Below are 18,208 nucleotides of genomic sequence, written 5' to 3'. Positions count from 1 at the left end.
CTGCAAGAATTGGAAGTAGTGGCAGCTGATATAGCGTCGTGCCCTCTAGCAGCCGTGCAAAATTTTTAAGTTTGCTAATGAAACAAATCCGACGATACGAAAAAAACAACGGGATACAGATAGATGACTCCTCCAGTCACTCTCCTCGTCAACTATCCTCCCATGGGATTTCAGCCAGCAGTAGTAATGCCGTGCGAACTTCCACTACACTTATACCAAAACATACAACGTTTCTACGGCAGCAGTTAGTTTTGATACTACTACAACAACGGTACAATCTAACGCGTTTGCGTTTTACCAACCAATCCGCTACGACTACACTACTCAAGGATTATATGTAACGACAGAGAACTTGAGATCTATGCAACAAATTCCATGGCAATTCCATCGGCGGCAATGTCATGACATATACGGTTGCACTGGTTCCTATGGGAACCAAGAATTGTCGGGAAATGATCAGAACCCACTGAATTCATCGCTAAAACAACCACAGACTGGTGGTAATGATATCAACACGCACTCTACGGATCGACCGTGTTCAAGAACCGTGAATCCTGTCAATCACGGCCTCCGTTGTATTGATCAAAGCACGATCCAGACGTTAAAGTCTCAAAAGTTTCAAGCGTACTGATATTGAGCTCCCAAAGTTCGACGGTAATCCATTAGAATGGAATATTTGGTTTGAGCTGTTACAAACTGCAAAAGAAAACATTCCAATTTAACTGATAAAGAAAAAAATAACTTACCTGCATTCCTAGTGTTTCGATAAAGACAAAAACGCTGTGGAGAGCTATGGTACGAAGTCTTTACAGTTTATTCAAGCAATAGAGGTGCTACTTCGCAGATGTAGCAACCGTAAATTCGTTGTTGCAGCTTTTGCTAGGAACTTGGAAAATTTTGAGCACATGACTGTTAATAAACCTTAATTGTTTGTCAATTTTGCTGCTTTTCTACGTAAGCTGGTGCACAATTTTGAAATAAACAACTACACGTCAGACTTGAAATCGAGTAATCTTACTCGGCTTGATCGCTCTCAACTTCCTCTAACGGTCTTGTTCAAATAGGAAGAATACTGCGTACATAATGGGATGAACTATGCTCACTCAAAGATCTCATTGACTGGCTTAAATCTACTCTACAATTTGCGAGAACTTAGACGTTTTACACGATGCACCACGCCCTTTTACGGGAAACAAAGATTAGAAAAACAACCAACAACGAAAACTCTTCGTAACTATGCGTAACAGCCAGCTTACTGAAAAAACAGAGTAATTGCAAGAATGAACCAAGTAAGTCGAAATGATTATGTCCGCTGGACAATGAAGATCACTTCATAGGAATCAAGATAAAATTGCAAAACGACATACTAAGAAGTCCAACATTATCAATTCGGAAAACCAAGTAAGTACAAAATGCGGTTTAAAAAACCATTACCGTTTATGTCCATTATTTTGTTCAACAACTACCAAGCGGTTGCTTGCCATGCAATTCTTGACAATTGCAGCAGCTGTTCTTATGTCTCGAAAAGCAAAGCTGATATCTTACAGTGTAAGCCCAGTCGAACATTTGAATTAAGCACCGTGGTGCTCTCAGTGAGGACACGGTTTCGTCAAATCTGGTACAACTACATATTGTGCCTTTCATCTCTACTTCTGCTACGTTTACCCTGCAATCACTCTATTCGGTTGGAACGCTCAACTACGACTTGATAGATGTCGCAAAACTTAACAACGTCTGTTCCAGGTATGACCATCTACGACACATTGCGTTTTCTAATCTTCTCGACAATTCGGTACGCATTCTACTCGGCGTCGACACTTTCCAGCATATCGCAGAGATGGACATTTTGAAGGCGTGCTGGGATGGGCGATAACCGGCACTCTTTGTCTAGAGTCTTTAGATGAGCAGTGCAACTATCATCTAACCGATTTCATAGACATAAAGCAACACGAGGATGGTTTCTTAAATGAAGGATCATTTTCAAGCAACTAAAGGACCATTTTCAAGCCAACATACTATGCAATTAACTAAAGGACCATTTTCTAAAGGACAATTTTTAAGCAAACATACTATGCAATTAGAGGTTATGAAACGAAGCATTCAACATGCCGGAACTCGCTTCCGAATTAATTTGCTTTGGAAGAACAACATTACGATGCCAAACAACTACGTTGCTGCTAAAGCTCAAGTTGAATCTCTACAACGACGACTACAAAATGACAAACTCACGATGCAACTCTACAAAAAAATCCCTATCAACAGATTTTGATAAAATTACGTGATACCCGTAACTTTCCTACATCCGCCACCATACGAATAAGGTACCTACCGCACCATCTGGATATAAATCCCCAGAAACCTGGTAAATTTCAACGTGTAACAAATGCTGCATCAAAATCAAAGATTTTTCTCTCAATTCCTGTTTAGAGACGGGACCGGATCTACCTAATAACATGTTTGGTTTGCTAATGAGTTTAAAAAAAAACCAAGAGCAGTTTCTGGTAATCTAAAAGGCATCTTTGTACAGATAGCTATAGAAGAAGACGGACAAAACGTACTACGGTTCTTGTGGCCGACTAAAGAAGGAGTTAAGCAGTATCAGTTTTAGCGTCTATTCTTCGGAGCTAAAGGCTCGCCCGCAGTAGCCATCTTCGCACTACATCAAACAGCCGTCGACTTCTGCAACAAAAAACCCAATACACAGCAACTATTTCATCTTAGCTTCTACATGGATGACATCGTTCTTTCCTTTGACAATCTACCTGAAGCCCAGGCATCAACTAAGGCTTTTTAGGTGGCACTTCAAAAAGCAGGATTGAAATAAAACAAGTTTATATCGAGTACTACGGAAGTGCTTGATTTCCTCATCGAACCCAAAACTGAAAACAAGAGTATTACTTATCGGGTTTTTTACTACTTATGGCATACTCATCAATCAGCCTGTACTGAAAAACCATTCAACGGCTAAAGAAATGTCTCTCCGTAAAATTCTGTCTACTGTAGCCAGAATCTTTGATCCACTGGGATTGATAGCACCATTTGTCATAACTCTCAAAATACTGCTTCAAAAGCATTGGCGATCTGGTATAAGCTGGGATCAAACAGTTCCTTAAGAATACAACCCGATTAGAGAAAAATGGACCCCATAGTGTGGAGAAGACAATAATGTGTGGAGAAGATAATAACCTACCGAGGTTCGTAGGGCAAAACGACAAACACAGCGATATACAACTACATGTTTTCACTGATGCTTCTCAGTGCGCCATGGCAGCTTGCATATACATCCCTATTTTAAGCCAAGCCAATATACAATCATCATTTATGATTGGATAAACCAACATCTCACCACTTATCCAAGAAAGCATACCTCGAATTGCAATCTGCAGTAATTGGTGCTTGTCTTTGCAAATTTACAACCGAAGAGTCTCGACTAAATTTTAACGCCATTCATTTCTCGACGGATAGTACGACAGTACTTGCATGGATCAAAACTTCGGAAAAGCAAAAATTTTACTGTGCGAACAGAATTAACGAAAATCTGTCAGTCATCAGTGATAACATATACCCGGTAAAGGGAGCCCGGCCAATCACGCTACAAGAGGTACCCTGCTTCAGGATGTGGAACAACCTTGGTTGTAACCACCAGATTTCCTACTCTACCAGAATCTAATTGACTTCAAGCAAAACTAAAGGACGACACAATTACTCAATCGGGTTTCACAACGACAGAAAAGGAGAGAACTAGTACACTATAAGCCGACAGTACAATTCTACAGTCAACGCTATAGTGAAAAGGGCAAACATTTTTATTTGCGCAAAAAGGGAACCAATCCTTGATGTGTCGAGATTTTCCAATTGGCTTCGTCTACTCCGCGCAACTGCTCGGTTTGTCCATTTCAAAGACATTCTTCAGCAAAAATGAAAAGGCGAATTAAGAAAAGACGACCGGATCAAACTCTGCTCTACGATCAATCACAACGCGCTATTTTCCCTGATATTTTTAAACGTTTAACTGCGAAAAAACATTGGACAATAAAGATGCTTTACTCCCATACTCACATTTCAAGGATGGTAATCTTGTTCGTGCGCGAGAACGACTGAGACGCTCATCAATGCCAGATGCACCTAAGTACCCTACTATTCTTCATAAAAAAGAACCTTGGAATCAACTTCTGGTCAAAAGCGCGCATCATAAATGCATGCACCTCGGCATTGAATTTGTACGACACTACCTGAAACAAAGCTTCAAAAATTCGGGCCTCAGAAAATCCTTGAGACACATGCACAGCCACTGTTTCTTGTGCCACCGCTTCCAAAGGAAAGGTTTTAACCCCTTCATGGCTGATCTATCCGCACAGAGCTTCGATGACCCGGAAATTAAACCATATTCATTCAAGAAGGTTGGAATACATCTGTCCATTCTACATTGCTTTAAAAGATACCACAGAAAAAACTACATTTGTCTCTCTACTTTTTTAGCAACGCGTGCAACTACCGATAGCCTAACAATTGAAAATTGCTTCACAGCAATTCGTAGAATTATTGCGCGGCGTGGTTCTCCTAAACTATTTTTTTTGGACAAAAGTCAATCGACTGGCGTCTTGACACACCATCTGCTCCCCATTTTGTTGGTGTGTGGGAACGTCTCGGTTCGATCATCAAACGAGTCTTTCTATTGAATAGGATCACACAGACTTTTCAGGGATTTTTTTTCAATTAGTGTAGTAGAACGCGAAGGCCTCATCTATTCAAGACCACTGATCTATGTAAGTTGCGACGCTAAGGACGCATTATAACTTACACCTAACCACCTACTTGAGAGGCCATTCAATTACGCTCCAGTAGCTTCATTCTACGACCAAACAAATACCAGCAAACTAAGCAACAAATCCTGGAAGCTAACCAAGGACCGACTCGAAGTGATTACTGAAAGAATATGCTCCAACCTGATCAAACGGACCAAATTGAACCAAAATAGGAAACCATAGAAAAATACGACCTCGTGTGGATCCTCGAAGACTTTACTCCACGAGACATATGGCCTAAGTAAAACTTTTAACGGTCCTGATGGAATTGCACGCTCATGCGTAACCAAACAGCGCTAGGAACACTTACAAGGCCCGCGGTGAAACTAGCTTTATCAGAACTAAAAACAAAAACGGAATATTAGATCTCATTAGGGATTGTAATACCAAGCCATAACCCTTCTGGTCTCCATAACTAATGCCCTCCCCGAGGATATTCATTATGTGAATAATCTTTCATATGAATTAAAGGAAAAAACGCTAATTTCCAGTTCGTAATTAATCAATTATCGAAGTGTGATCATAGTTTTTTGGATGATGTGATAGCCACATAAAATATTACAATTTAAGATTTGAGAACCAAGAGTCTTGAACTGTTTTTGAACGACTTTTCGCTTGTCACCAACTTTCACTTTTAAAAATTGTTGCCTGTTACCAATTTTCACTTGTTACAAATTGTCGCCTGTTACTAATTTCGCTTGTTAAAAATAGTCACATGTTACAAATTTTCGCCTGTAACAAATTGTTGCCTGTTACAAACTGTCGCCTGTTACCAATTGTTGTCTAATCAATTTTAAGTGGCTGTTCGGATGACGGAATGAACAAACTAATCTTATATGAAAATTATTCAACAAATCAGAATTGTCTAACTTTGTAACAACTGGCAAGCAGCAAAACGTAATTGCCAGATTGCTTATATGCTGGTTTCTTATTTGCATTTCATCAAGTCTATTGCTTTGAATTTATTTATTTTTTTCTTCAAGTTTTCACGATTTCCGACTTTGGAATACTCAATAGCGAATGGCTTAGTTTTAGCTTCTGACAATCCGTAACTTTGTTCCTTGCCTTCTGTCGATTTGAGGCGAAATTTTTTTTCAGTATGAGATGTGTTAGTGTAAAAACCTTATCGTAAACATTTTCTGCCCTGATAAACAATATTTGAACGGCACTGCTTAAGTTTTAAGTTTTTTAGGCCTCAAATTTGGTTTTGGAGCGGTAATGAGATTTTCTGTACTGCTGGGTTGTTAAAGTAAACTTGAATATATAAGCACTTTTTAAAAAATGAATAGCGATAATTATATTTGCTTGGTGTAGTTTAGTTCCCCTCTTAAACACTAGTACGAAAGCACCCGTAGAAAAAATGTTGACCTTCCAAAAAAAAGTCGCCTGTGTTGAAATGATTGAAAAAAAAAATGCGCTATGGCGTAAAATTGCACCAATGTGAACATACTACTACCCCATCTTCCTAGATATGATAAAGAAAGGTCAAAACATGATAATTAAGAGAAAAATGGTCGTGCAGCAAAAACAATTGTAGCTAAAAAGTTATTGCTAGTAGAACACTTTATGAATTTATACAAATCGGGTCCTCAATTTGTTTAAGAACATTTTGTTTTCTGCAATTTGATAAAAATCTCTTTGTTAATAACGCATATAAATTTTATAACATTAAAACTCATTGTTTGTGACAAGGAGTTCAAGTTTTTGCTTGTTTCGACAACTTATGTTTCCTGTTTTCGGGTCTGCGAGCTATTTATTTTTTATCTAAGCAGAAAAAAGATATAGTTCGACACGAGTCAGAAACAGAATGTGATAAGAAATTTAGAAACTTTGCGCTTTGCAATTTTTTTTCCATTTGATGGTCTAATCAAGGATGTATTTTTTTAAATCCAACGATAAAACACGGTAATAAGACTAATCGTATCAGCGCCATGCCTTGAGTGATTGGACTGCCCCGTAAAGTTCACGAAGGAGTTGTCTGTTTCCCACTTCCCTGGCACATTTGAATTTAAATTTAAAAACTAATTTAAGGTTTTCATTATGCACTAAAAATTGGCACAAAGAACATGTATATATTGTTCAGTTTTTGCTCATATCTTTTCAGCAAGTTACCAGAGTGATGCATACGTCTATTGAACTCTTAAAGATAAGAAATAACTCATTTATGAAAACCGATACTGGTTGATTTATCAGCCGAATTTGTTCGCAACCTACGCTTTGAAAGTGCCCCTTATCTCAAGCGTTAATTAGTTCAAATTGGCCAAATCATCATTTGCCTAAAACAAAAAAGCGTTACAAAAAAATTACAGTAAAATAACATTTATTTTTCAGTTTCGGGCATCAATACTTTTCAGACTGTATAAAACTATCAAAAACTCTTCATAACTTTAAATTTTAAAATCAAAAACTTCAAGCATAGACATTCCAAATTTCGAAAAAAAAGATTAACCTGACGTTTTTGAACTTTTTAAAAAACAAAATTGATATACAAAAATTCAAAAAAAAATTGATTAATATCGAAATCAGCTTTTTCTTTTTGGTGATATTTTGAATGAAATTTTGAAATTTAAAATTTTCAGGTGCAATTGAATTTCTTGTTCACTCATTGAGTGCTAAGCGGAAATGATTTTCCACAGAAAGTAGTGGATTATATATAATTGAATTAGAGGTTTTTTGCTATTCAGACATATTTCATGAATCGGAACAATTTTTATCAAAAGAAAATTTTATGCCACAATAAAAACTGACACCTTGACTTCAAAGTTAAACAAGAGTGCTCGTATCAGTACGAAGCCCTGAATGTTCCCACTGCCTTTTAAGGTTTATGGAGCAGTAATAACATTTAAAAATTCGATGAAATAAAACAAAATCAAAAAAAAAATTTTTCTAAAATTTGAAATATGTTATGAAAATCATCCCCCCACACGCCATACAAAGTACAAGAGGATAGATTTCGCTCCTTGTAACAAACCAATTATGGCACATAAGCTTCTTTTAACCAATTTGGAACGATTTCTAAGACGGATTAACTCTCCGCTTACGCGTTAATAGCGCGAAATATATCGCGCGTTAATTGTCCCAAATTGGCCAAAATGGCAATCTTTAAACCCTCGTAACTTTTCGAAAAATGATCACAGGTGAAAAATCTTTTCAAATTTGAGCTCAGGACAACAATACCTTTCGAATGATGCAAAAAAATTCCGTCAAAAATGGCTAGTTAAAAAGTCGAAATTTGTCTGAAGAAAAAAAAACCCACCCCGAGCACAAATATTCCGTTACTTTCGTATCGAAAGTCGGAACAAAAAGTATGAAAATCGCGACTGATTTTAATAACTTTTCATAGTTGAAATTCTCTAGTTAGGACTAATTTGGGCGCGTTTCTAAAAAAACATTCTATGATTTTCAGGCGTAAGAGCGAATCATTCGAGAGCGGCGTGTTATTCTGCGCTGATTCTAATGGTATTTAGGACAACGTAATTGGTATCCTTGAATCAATTTAAGACTCCAAAGAAATATTTATCAATTGATATCGACTAGGTATTGAGCCGCAATCAAAGAAACAAAATCAAATTTTCAAAATTTTTATGGCTCTAACACAATTTTCCAAGAAAATAGTCAATTTAAAGGACAGTCGGAACGTTGAAAACTAGCATGGCGGGCGTTGGAAGACATGGAGCCAGTGAAGCAAAGTTTTGGCTTTGAGGTCAAAGAAATGAGAGTTGAATTAGAAGTAAAAAAACTGAAATAATGGGAGTTAATCTGAAGCAATGAGCATGGGTATTTATGGTAAGAAACAAAAAAGGTGAATTTTTGGTTTTCTTGAAATTTGAATATTTGAAGATGGAAAATACTCGATATAAATATACGTTGACATGTTATGGAATTCATTCAATTCAAGCGGCAGCCAGAGTGGATCTGTTTCAAAGATTCGACCCCCTTCTGACCCAAAATTTCCCCCTTTGACATCATTTATGGCAACCAATTTTTGACTGATCGGCCATAAAAATTTTCTACTTTTTCAACTTTTTTTAAACAATTTTTAGGGGAACAAGCGCAAAATAATTGCCTGCAGCGCAGAAAATTGGCCAGAAGAAGTTTTCATAGTGTTTTGAGTGAGGTCGGAAATCAATTAGGTCGACTTTAAAAATGTGGATCAACAACACGTTAAAAACCAGTCCTCAAAAAAAAGTTCGAGACCCTTCCCGGAACATCTCGAACGTTTTGAACATTGCAAGTTTACAATTTTTTTCGGGCTTGGATGCGGATGTTTACATTGAAAAAGAAATAAAAATTTTTGTTATACTTTTTTTGAAAATAATTGTTTGAACAAAAGGCTAGACGATTGCTGTGTCCGTGGAACAGAACCTGACCACAATGATTAAATTAAGAAACGTTTTTAATTAAGAAAATTTTTAAGATTTTCTCTAAACTTTATATCATTTTACTAAAGTTTGAGTGAACTATTTTGATTCTGCATCATGACCTTAATGGTTTTTGTTGAGCATATTTTATGATTGGCAGAAAAAATTTTTTTGAGAGTCATTTGCAAAATTTGCGTCATTTAGTTGAGCAAATAAAAAAATTGACCAAAAAGAAAATGGACGACACTAGGATATTATTTTATAAAATCACGACTAGTAAGGCTTTCAAAAGATACCACATTTGACCTTTTACGAGTTTTCTTCCAGGCAACTAAAATTGGGCAGAAAAACGTACCCTACGCCATGGTTTCTTCCCAATTCATAGAGTGATCAGAACAACAACAGTCATAGTAAGACTAGACAGTTGCTTTGACAATTAGCACAAATTATGCCGACTAATGAATTAAAAAAAATTAATTAAAAAATTAGAATGTCCTTAATTTAAGCATAACTCATTACAATTTTCTATGAAAAATGAATAAGAAACGGGCAGTTATTACGCCATCTTACGCCATCCTCGAGCTATCTGCTTTGCTTACCTCTTATCGAAATATCAAAATTTGTGTTCCATTTCCGTTTTTGAATCTGGTGAATGACTTCAAAAAAACTTAGACAAATTTCAAGTGGTCAAAAATTGCCCACTTCAAGTAGTCAAAAATTCAGTGTTTTTATTTGACGTTTTTTTGAAAATTTTTATTAGATCAATTTTTATATTTGATTAATTTAGATAAATAATTTTAACCAAGAAAGCTTTGATAACTAGTTTTATGGAGTATAGCTAATAATTTCTTTAAGTATTAAGCGAAAAATTTTCCAATTATAACACAACTATTCATTCGCTTAACTCGCTTTCCTCACTCAAATCAAACTAAAAACCAAAAACTTCAAATCGGCTTATCTCGACACATAATTCTTTTTTTGAACATTCACAACTTCGGTCAAATCACGACTGAAGGGACATTAATATGATATATCACAAGGGAACCATTCCTAAGATTATTGTGGTACCTGATTTTGCTTGGAGAAAAGTAAGACTAAAAAAGGCTAATACCCGCCCGAAGACATAACCCCAAACGCATATTTTTGGTCAAAATTTCCAAAATTTTCCTAAAAACGGCATTTTTGACATGTGTTTTCAAAAGTTCACCTGCTGTGGAGAAATTTAATTCAATTCACTTCAATTATTCGATACAGTGAAGAAATACATACGTAATCACTCACTGCATCAGGATAGCTAGAACAGGCTTTTCAACCTAACAAGTAGCTACCCTCCGGTCAGAAAAGGGTCTTTATAGTGTTTTAGTGTCTTCACTATTTTTATCGTATTCTTACCCGTTCGACGAAAGCGGCCTTCTTCCTCTTTCTCTTTTTGGCAGTGATGAGGTCTGTGTAGTAGGCTGACAACACCAAAAGGGGGAAGAAGAGAAGAGTGATCAGCGCCTCCCACCAGTCTACCTGCCGGCAGATCAGCCAATCAACAACACCTCAGTTTAATAATTATTATTTTAATCTCTATCCTATCTCTAACTCAGTTTTGCTGCTATGGTTGGTTATAATAGACTTCCATGGTTGGTTATAATAGATTTCCATGGTTGGTTATAAGAGATTTCCAATAATAGATTTCCATGATTGGTTTGGTTATAATAGATTTCCATGGTTGGTTATAAAAGATTTCCATGTTTGGTTATAATAGATTTCCATGTTTGGTTATAATAGATTTCCATATTTGGTTATAAAAAGTTCCATGGTTGGCTATAAAAGATTTCCATGGTTGGTTATAAGACGACAAAGTCGAATCTAGAGTTTTCTCGATCCCCCAAAGTTGAGCTTGTAAAATGGTAGCAAAAATGAGTTAACTCAACAACCCTACCTACCACTAAATAGTCTTATTCAACGGTGAAGCCTAAGCTCATTGTGTACTTAATGACAAATCACCCCCCCCCCCCCCTCCATTGGAATAGGGATGGGTATTGTTGAAACATCAAGCCGACGGGATTTCAACCATGAGCTCAAAACGCATATTCAGTAAAACTTTAAAAAATTGTAGTAATATCAAACAGTTTTAATGGACCACCTTTTAGAAATTGTCACAAAAACTGAAAATTAGTCATATTAATAACATTTTCATGTCGTGCACTTGAAAAGGTAAAAAATTGGGCTTGAAGTTCCGTCGGCCTGTTGTCCTAGACCCATTAAGAATATTGAAAAATATCCATTAAAAAAGATGGAAAAAGCTAAAAACCTCGCCGGGTGTGACATAGTCGAGTACAATCAACAGCCAAACATAGGCGAACATGGACCAGAAGGATGTCAAGAGGAACACCCCGAACTGGCGGATCCTTTTAGGGGCGGGGCCTACAGCCGAGATGCAGACGGAGATTATGATGAGGAGGTTGAAGGCCGCACTGCCTATGATGGTGAAGACTCCCAGCCCGTCCTTCTTCTTCTCGTTTCCCAAATTCAGACAGGTTTCCACTGTGGATAGCATGATTTCAGGAGCACTGCTTCCTAAAACCAATGGGATCAAGTTAACATCCTCCCCCCCTTCAAGAAGGGGGGATTTTTTAGTAGATACAATAGGGGGGAGGATTGTTAAGTAGATCCAATAAATGTTCCATTTTAGCCCAAAAAATTATTGCGAGCGCATTTAGACTGACATTCTAATTGTGGTTTCTGCGATTCTATGAACAGCTATCACGCCTGTCTCACAATCACTGTCACTGTCATCAAGCATAGTCCGTTTCTATTATTTACCCTTATTCCAGACTGAGTTGTTTTCTAGGGTGAATCTCTTTCTTATGAACTTTCATCTTTGCATCTAGACCTTTCACGCAGGGGCGGATCCAGGATTTTTTCGAGGGGGGGGGGGCGGATTTTCAAAAATTTTCGAAAATTTTGACGCCCTTTTTTTTTTAGGTCGACCAAATTGATTTTCCGAGCTCTTCTAAAGCACTAAAAGGTCCCTGTTTTTGCCAAATTTTCTGCGCCGCAGGCAAATTTTTGAAAAAACAGGTCAAAAAAGCCGTTTTTAGGCACTTTTTGAAAAATTTTGACAAAAAAATCGCGTTTTTTTGGCGCGCGCTCCCCCTCAAAGTTAGTATATATTGGCGCCAAAGGCACCTTTAGAAAAATTTTAGGGTCGGTCGGCAAAAAATGGATTTCTTAAAAAGTACCAAAGGGGGACCCTTTGGGTCGGCAGGGGGTCGAATCCCTGAGAGAGGAACGTCCGCCCCCCCGCCCCCCCCCCCTAAATCCGCCCCTGCTTTCACGTATACCACTATTGAAGCCGATTCTATAGTAGTGTGTAAATGTGTCGTTAACGAGATTTTTAGGCTGATAACGATTCGCAGTATTCATGTTGAATTTCATTTCAACGCTCTCTAAGCTGTAATACTATGCTAGTAAAGCATGAATTGCATTCATGAAATATCATACAAGCAATTGGGCCGAAAAATTATCGTCTTTGCCGCCATTTTTGGTTCAAAAAACTGATTTTCAGACGTAAAACTACACCTTGTCGACTTTGAAAGTCGAAAAATAAGTCGAGCACCTCAGTCAGGACATAAAATCATCAGCCGAGAAAACCAGATGAAACTGGTGTCATGTTTGGTGGTATATAAACCAGCCGAAGTATCAACCAGCCGAAAATACGTAATTGTTATATAATAGTTATGTAAAAGTTACGAAAGTCATGCAAACTTATTGATGTGACGTAACGTTTCCGCTGGCTTAAATACTCCACGAATTTTCGGTTGGTTGATACTTCGGCTGGTTTAGTTACTCTCGTTATGATTACCAAGTGCCATGAGGGTCAAGTTGGCCACTGTCTCGTTCCAGATCAACACTTCCTTCTGCGCCATCACCTAAAATAAAAAAATAATTCGCGTTTCTGCGATTCGCAGAGGATCTACAAAAGGCCTTGCAGACTGTCTAAGCATGGTCCGTTTCTCATATTTCAGTCCAAAAACAAATAGGAATTTTTATGATTTGATAAAATCATCGTTCTGTCAGCCAATGCAATACCTGGTGCAAATTCCTCTCGCAAGCAGGCAATCTTTTGATCAATAGAAATCATAACTAGTTAATGCATACAAGATTATATTTATTTTCATAATGTTAAATGTCCGTTCTATAAACACAATTTCCAACCTTTACTTCCTCGTTCTAAGTGCCGAAAAGAAACACTTAAGATAAGGTTTGAAATGTTCTAAAAGCTCCAAATCATAAGGAGCACCTGGATTGCTTATCAAATGTGCTTCGAAGATTGTCTGATTCGAGGTTGTGATTATATGATCAAACGGTCGCGACCAAATTTTGGTATTTCCAGACTGCCGCTGTCAAAATTGGATATTTTCAGACCACAGCGATCAAAATTGGATACTTTCAGGCTACCGCGACCAAAATTTGGTGTTTTCAAACTTTGTGGACCGAGGCAATGTGACTGCGACTGGCATGACCGAAGAAAAAATAACCGCGACCGGCGCGACCAAACGAAAAGTAACCGCGACCGGCGCGACCAAACGAAAAGTAACCGCGACCGGCGCGACCAAACGAAAAGTAACCGCGACCGGCGCGACCAAACGAAAAGTAACCGCCACCGGCGCGACCAAACGAAAAGTAACCGCGACAACTCACCTGTGCCTCTGCATCATAATACTTGACCACCCTCTTCTTGCTCGTAATCATCTCAATGCTCTGCATGAAGATGTCACTCACTATGGATATGCCCACAAACAGGAACCCCAGACCCAGCACATAAAGTGTTCCTCGAAGCCACCGATTCCACAGAACCTGGGAAGAAAAGTCAAGATAGTGTGTCATCTGCTCGCCAGTTGAACCAATTGTCATTTTTTTCATCTTTATTAATGTCGTAGGTCAAAATATTGTGAAAAAAATGTAATCATGTGAAGAAAAAAGATCTTTTTTTTAATCGATCAAGCGAACCGACTATGTTTTCTCTGTGACCATTAACGCAGGATCAATCGCAAGCTATGCAATGAAAACTGTTTTAAAAAATACAACAAAAAAATGTTTTTTTCTTGTTTTTAGGCATTTTCGTCATAATGATCAGGGCAAAGTGGAAAAAAATGGAGAAAAGTCAATAGAAAAACGAAAACAAATTTTTTTAGAAAAATAAAAAAATTTTAAAATTTTTTGAACATCAAAAAGAAAAAATTTGAAAGTGTTATTTTACCAAAACTGCGCAAACAAACTCAAAAACTAACTTTATTTGAGTAAAGTTAAGCTATCACATCTTAAAGTAAGCATACATGAGCTATTTTATGCCTATTTTAAGCCTACTTGCTCACTTTTTTCACTGGAAATTGGACCAAAAATCAAAAATTTCAAACAAGTTTTTTCCAACACTCAGATTGTTTTTTTTTCTTTTTTTTTATCGTGTTTCAAACAACTACAGAAAGGGAATTTCTATTATATATATTTCGATGTTTATTTGCTGTACCTGATTTAGCGAGAAAATGAAAAAAAAAGTAACCAAAGATAGTCAGTTGTAGTTCAAGTGTCACAGAATGTTCCGACCATATTCATCAAAACTACAAATAAAAGCTCTTCAAATTATTAATTTCTTCAAATTAAGCTAGTTTTTGTACATGGTGTGATGTAATTTAGGTTTAATCGACAGCTGTTTTTTCAAAACAAGAATTACAAACAAAAAATCAAAAAACAAAATTCTACGAAAAATTTTAAAATTTTTATCTTTTCAAAACAATATTGTTTGATTAAGAATTTTTTTTTTTTTGCCATGGATCTGCCAACAATTTTTTTAAAACTAGTTTTCGTTTTGATAAGTCAAGATGTTTTAACCCTAAATGACCAATTTAACAAGTTATTGTCACTTTATTTGTTCGATCTTTTTAAAACGTCGTTCGGATTCCGACTGGAAGAGCTTTAATATGATATGTCACTCAACCCAGTCCGAAGATTACATGTGGTATCTAATATTAATTGAAAGAAGAACAAAAAAGTAAAAAATAAAACAAAAACTGAAACAAAGTTGTTCCCAATTTTTCAAATGATCGGAACAAAAAAATCAGATGTATATTTGAACTAAAAATAAAAAATTTGTGTTAGTTTGTAAATTTTTAGCTAAGAAAACCGATATCTCTACCAAAAAGTTTTTTTAGCAAGATTATTCAAAAAATAAACAAAAAGACTGACAAATTTTTTCTACTCCTGTTATAAATCTCTAAATCTCTGTTTTTCTTATTTTAAAATTAAATGACACAATTTAAAAAAAAATATTTTGGGGCTGCTTTCAATAGCCGATTACGCGAAACAAGAACAAAGTTTGTCCTTTGGTAATTAATTAAATTGGAACTTTTCAAACTCCTTTCATTTACAAAAATCGATATGAGGGAAAAGATTTGTTCGATACTGATTGAGAGTCAAAGAACACAGTGAAGACACCTATATATGTCGTGTTTTTTTGGGTTTTTTCGAAAACGCAATGATTTTCAGCGTAAGAATAGCGTAAGAAAACGCAATGATTTTTAGATTCAAAAGTTATGTTTTGAATATTTTTGTAATTTTTTTGTAGATGAACCAAAAATATGGAGTCGAACCTGAGAATCATTTGATCCAACACACCAATTTTATGGGCAAACTTAGCTTCGAAGAGCTTGTCAAAACCTTTTTTTCGGGTCAGTTTCTTAAAAATTTCTCAAAAATTTACATTCTCATAAGAAAATTTTTCCCGAGAATATCGTCTTTCAAGTTTTTGGAGTATTTTCAAACTACTAAGTATTTTTGGCTCTTTCCTTTTGGCTGTTTCTTATAGTTTTTGGCTGTTTCTTATAACTGTTTCTTATAGTTCCTTTTTGGCTTAAACTATAGCTGGCTAAATATTGGGAAATGTGATACCTCTGCGGGGAAAAGAATCCAGCTGTCGTCACATGCAGGCTCGTCTTGCAGGAAGTAGCGGACGACAAAGCCGAGTCGGTAGTCATATCTCAAAAACGAGTCATCTCTTGTTTCATTCACGTCTATTGACATTGTCGGATTTTTCAATTACCATTTAGTGGATTATTAAATCAAATACGCAAGGAGATTGGTGAAATTAAAACAAATTCTGCGAAACCCGAAGTATGCAAATTTACTTCCAAGTTTAATCAATTTGTTTTCGTATAAATTATTGCGCAACAAACAAGGATGATCGATTTACAATTTCAAAAATTGAGTGATAAACTTTCTTGAATTCCAATTTAAGTAATTCGATTGTGGTTAGTAAATATTTCCATATCAAAATCCGAACACTAACTTTGGATTAGCATTTATCAGCAATTGCTTTCAATTTTGGTTTTCCGAGAAACATTCGACGCTAATTGACCACATTTCTTATCAAATGGCAAATCTAAAATGGTTTCGGAGTTGGTAAAACCCAGAATTGTAAGGGTGGGAGAGATTGTATGGAGAAAGTGCAATTAAACTATTTTTTTTTTCGATGTCACGGAAACAAAATTGGTGCAAAAGCGTAAAATGAAGTCGCGGGGAATTTAGAATGGAGCCTTTGTCTGTCTTCCGTCGAATCGATTTTAAGCAATTATAGACACAAAAAGATAGAACAACAATCGAGCTGAATTATAAACAGGGACAAAAAATTGTTCTTTTTCTTTTTTTGTCGTTTTTAAATTGGTTTTCCGTTTCTTCTAGTGGATCAACATGATTTTCATCAAATGGGCGAAAAGGTACAAAAAGCTACAATACAATGATCAAATTTTAGCCTGTAACATTCAATGGGTAATAAAGCGATGGTTTCAAACACTTAACCGCATTCTCAAATCACAGAACAGGAAATCAGTAAGAAAAGAAAACATGTCAAAATTGGGCATTTTTGCCGAAGGCTTCGTCTTTAAATATATCAAGGAAGTGAAACAAAAAAGTCCGCGGTCGGCGGGTTTTCTTTGGTTTTTCTTCCTCTGTGCAGTCTCCACTATCATTGGAACAATTTGCTTTCTTTATTTTTTCAGCCAATTCTTTTTTTCTTGTCTTGCTTTGCGTCTTTGTTAGCCTCTAAAACAGGAAACGAAATAAAACTATTCCTTCTTGTTTTACTAATGCATAAATGCGCTTAACAATGACAGATTTTCGAAATTAGTTGTTTTAAATTCTCGTCGCTTGTTTCATCGATTCATCACCCCCCCCCCCTCGAATACCTCCCTCCCCTCCCCCTGTCTACTCTCTCTGTTCAATTATTGAGGGCTCGAATGCGGAACTTATTGTCTCCATGTTTGCTAATCTGTTCACGTTTTTGGTCGCTAATGGACCAATAATGACAAGCTAAAAACCTAAATTTTAATGAAACTTAAAGGGAACAGAAGACGAAACCAATTAAGTTGCAATGCTTGACATTGATTTTTTTCTTTTCTGTACTTCTGTTCAGAACCACCCATTTCATTTAAAAAAGTTCATTACGAGGCCAAACTTTGCATTTTGTGCAGCGGATTCAGGAACAGGCCAAAATCTGATTTGTCGCGGAAATCCACAGCAATTTTACTTTTTTTTATCTTCATTGCTTTTTTGGATTCCACAAACAAATAGCTAAAACACTGTATTGCTTAAAATCGCTCCAAAAACAGGCAATTTTAAGGAATCCGCAACAACATTTGTGGAATCCGCAATAAAATTTGCGGAATCCGGAACAGTTTGTGGAATCCACAAACAAATAATAATATGTGTTTAGTAAATTTAATCTGTCCTGGAATCGGCAACTGTAAGTGGAATCCGCAAATTGTAAGTGGAATCCACAAATTGTTAGCGGAATCCGCAAATTGTTAGCGGAATCCACAAATTGTTAGCGGAATCCACAAATTGTAAGAGGAATCAGCATAAATTTGCGGAATCCACTTACATTTGCGGAATCCACAGAAATGTTGTAGGCGGAATCCACTTACATTTTTGAACTTGTTTAGAAATTAGTCTCTGGAATCCAGGAACATACAGACACAAAATTGTGCGCCTATTCAG

General features: G+C 36.5%; 1 protein-coding gene across 2 annotated transcripts in view; it reads right to left on the bottom strand.

The window, feature by feature from the left end:
* The window catches only part of LOC134857139 (sodium/calcium exchanger 1-like), a 110,778-nt gene extending 93,689 nt beyond the window's left edge, over positions 1-17,089 (bottom strand). For both annotated transcript variants that reach the window (XM_063873513.1, XM_063873514.1), the window contains exons 1-5: positions 16,106-17,089; positions 13,862-14,017; positions 13,023-13,089; positions 11,469-11,734; positions 10,559-10,681 (exon numbers count right to left, since the gene is read on the bottom strand). In XM_063873513.1, coding sequence (XP_063729583.1) covers positions 10,559-10,681; positions 11,469-11,734; positions 13,023-13,089; positions 13,862-14,017; positions 16,106-16,237 — 744 coding nt within the window. In that variant the 5' untranslated portion in view covers positions 16,238-17,089. The remainder of the gene's footprint in view (positions 1-10,558; positions 10,682-11,468; positions 11,735-13,022; positions 13,090-13,861; positions 14,018-16,105) is intronic.
* Positions 17,090-18,208: the final 1,119 nt, after the last annotated feature.

This window comes from Symsagittifera roscoffensis, chromosome 1 (assembly GCF_963678635.1).
Source record: "Symsagittifera roscoffensis chromosome 1, txSymRosc1.1, whole genome shotgun sequence".
Taxonomy (NCBI): Eukaryota; Metazoa; Xenacoelomorpha; order Acoela; family Convolutidae; genus Symsagittifera; species Symsagittifera roscoffensis.
The sequence above is the reverse complement of the archived record's forward strand: the minus strand, read 5'-3'. Positions and strand labels throughout refer to the sequence as shown.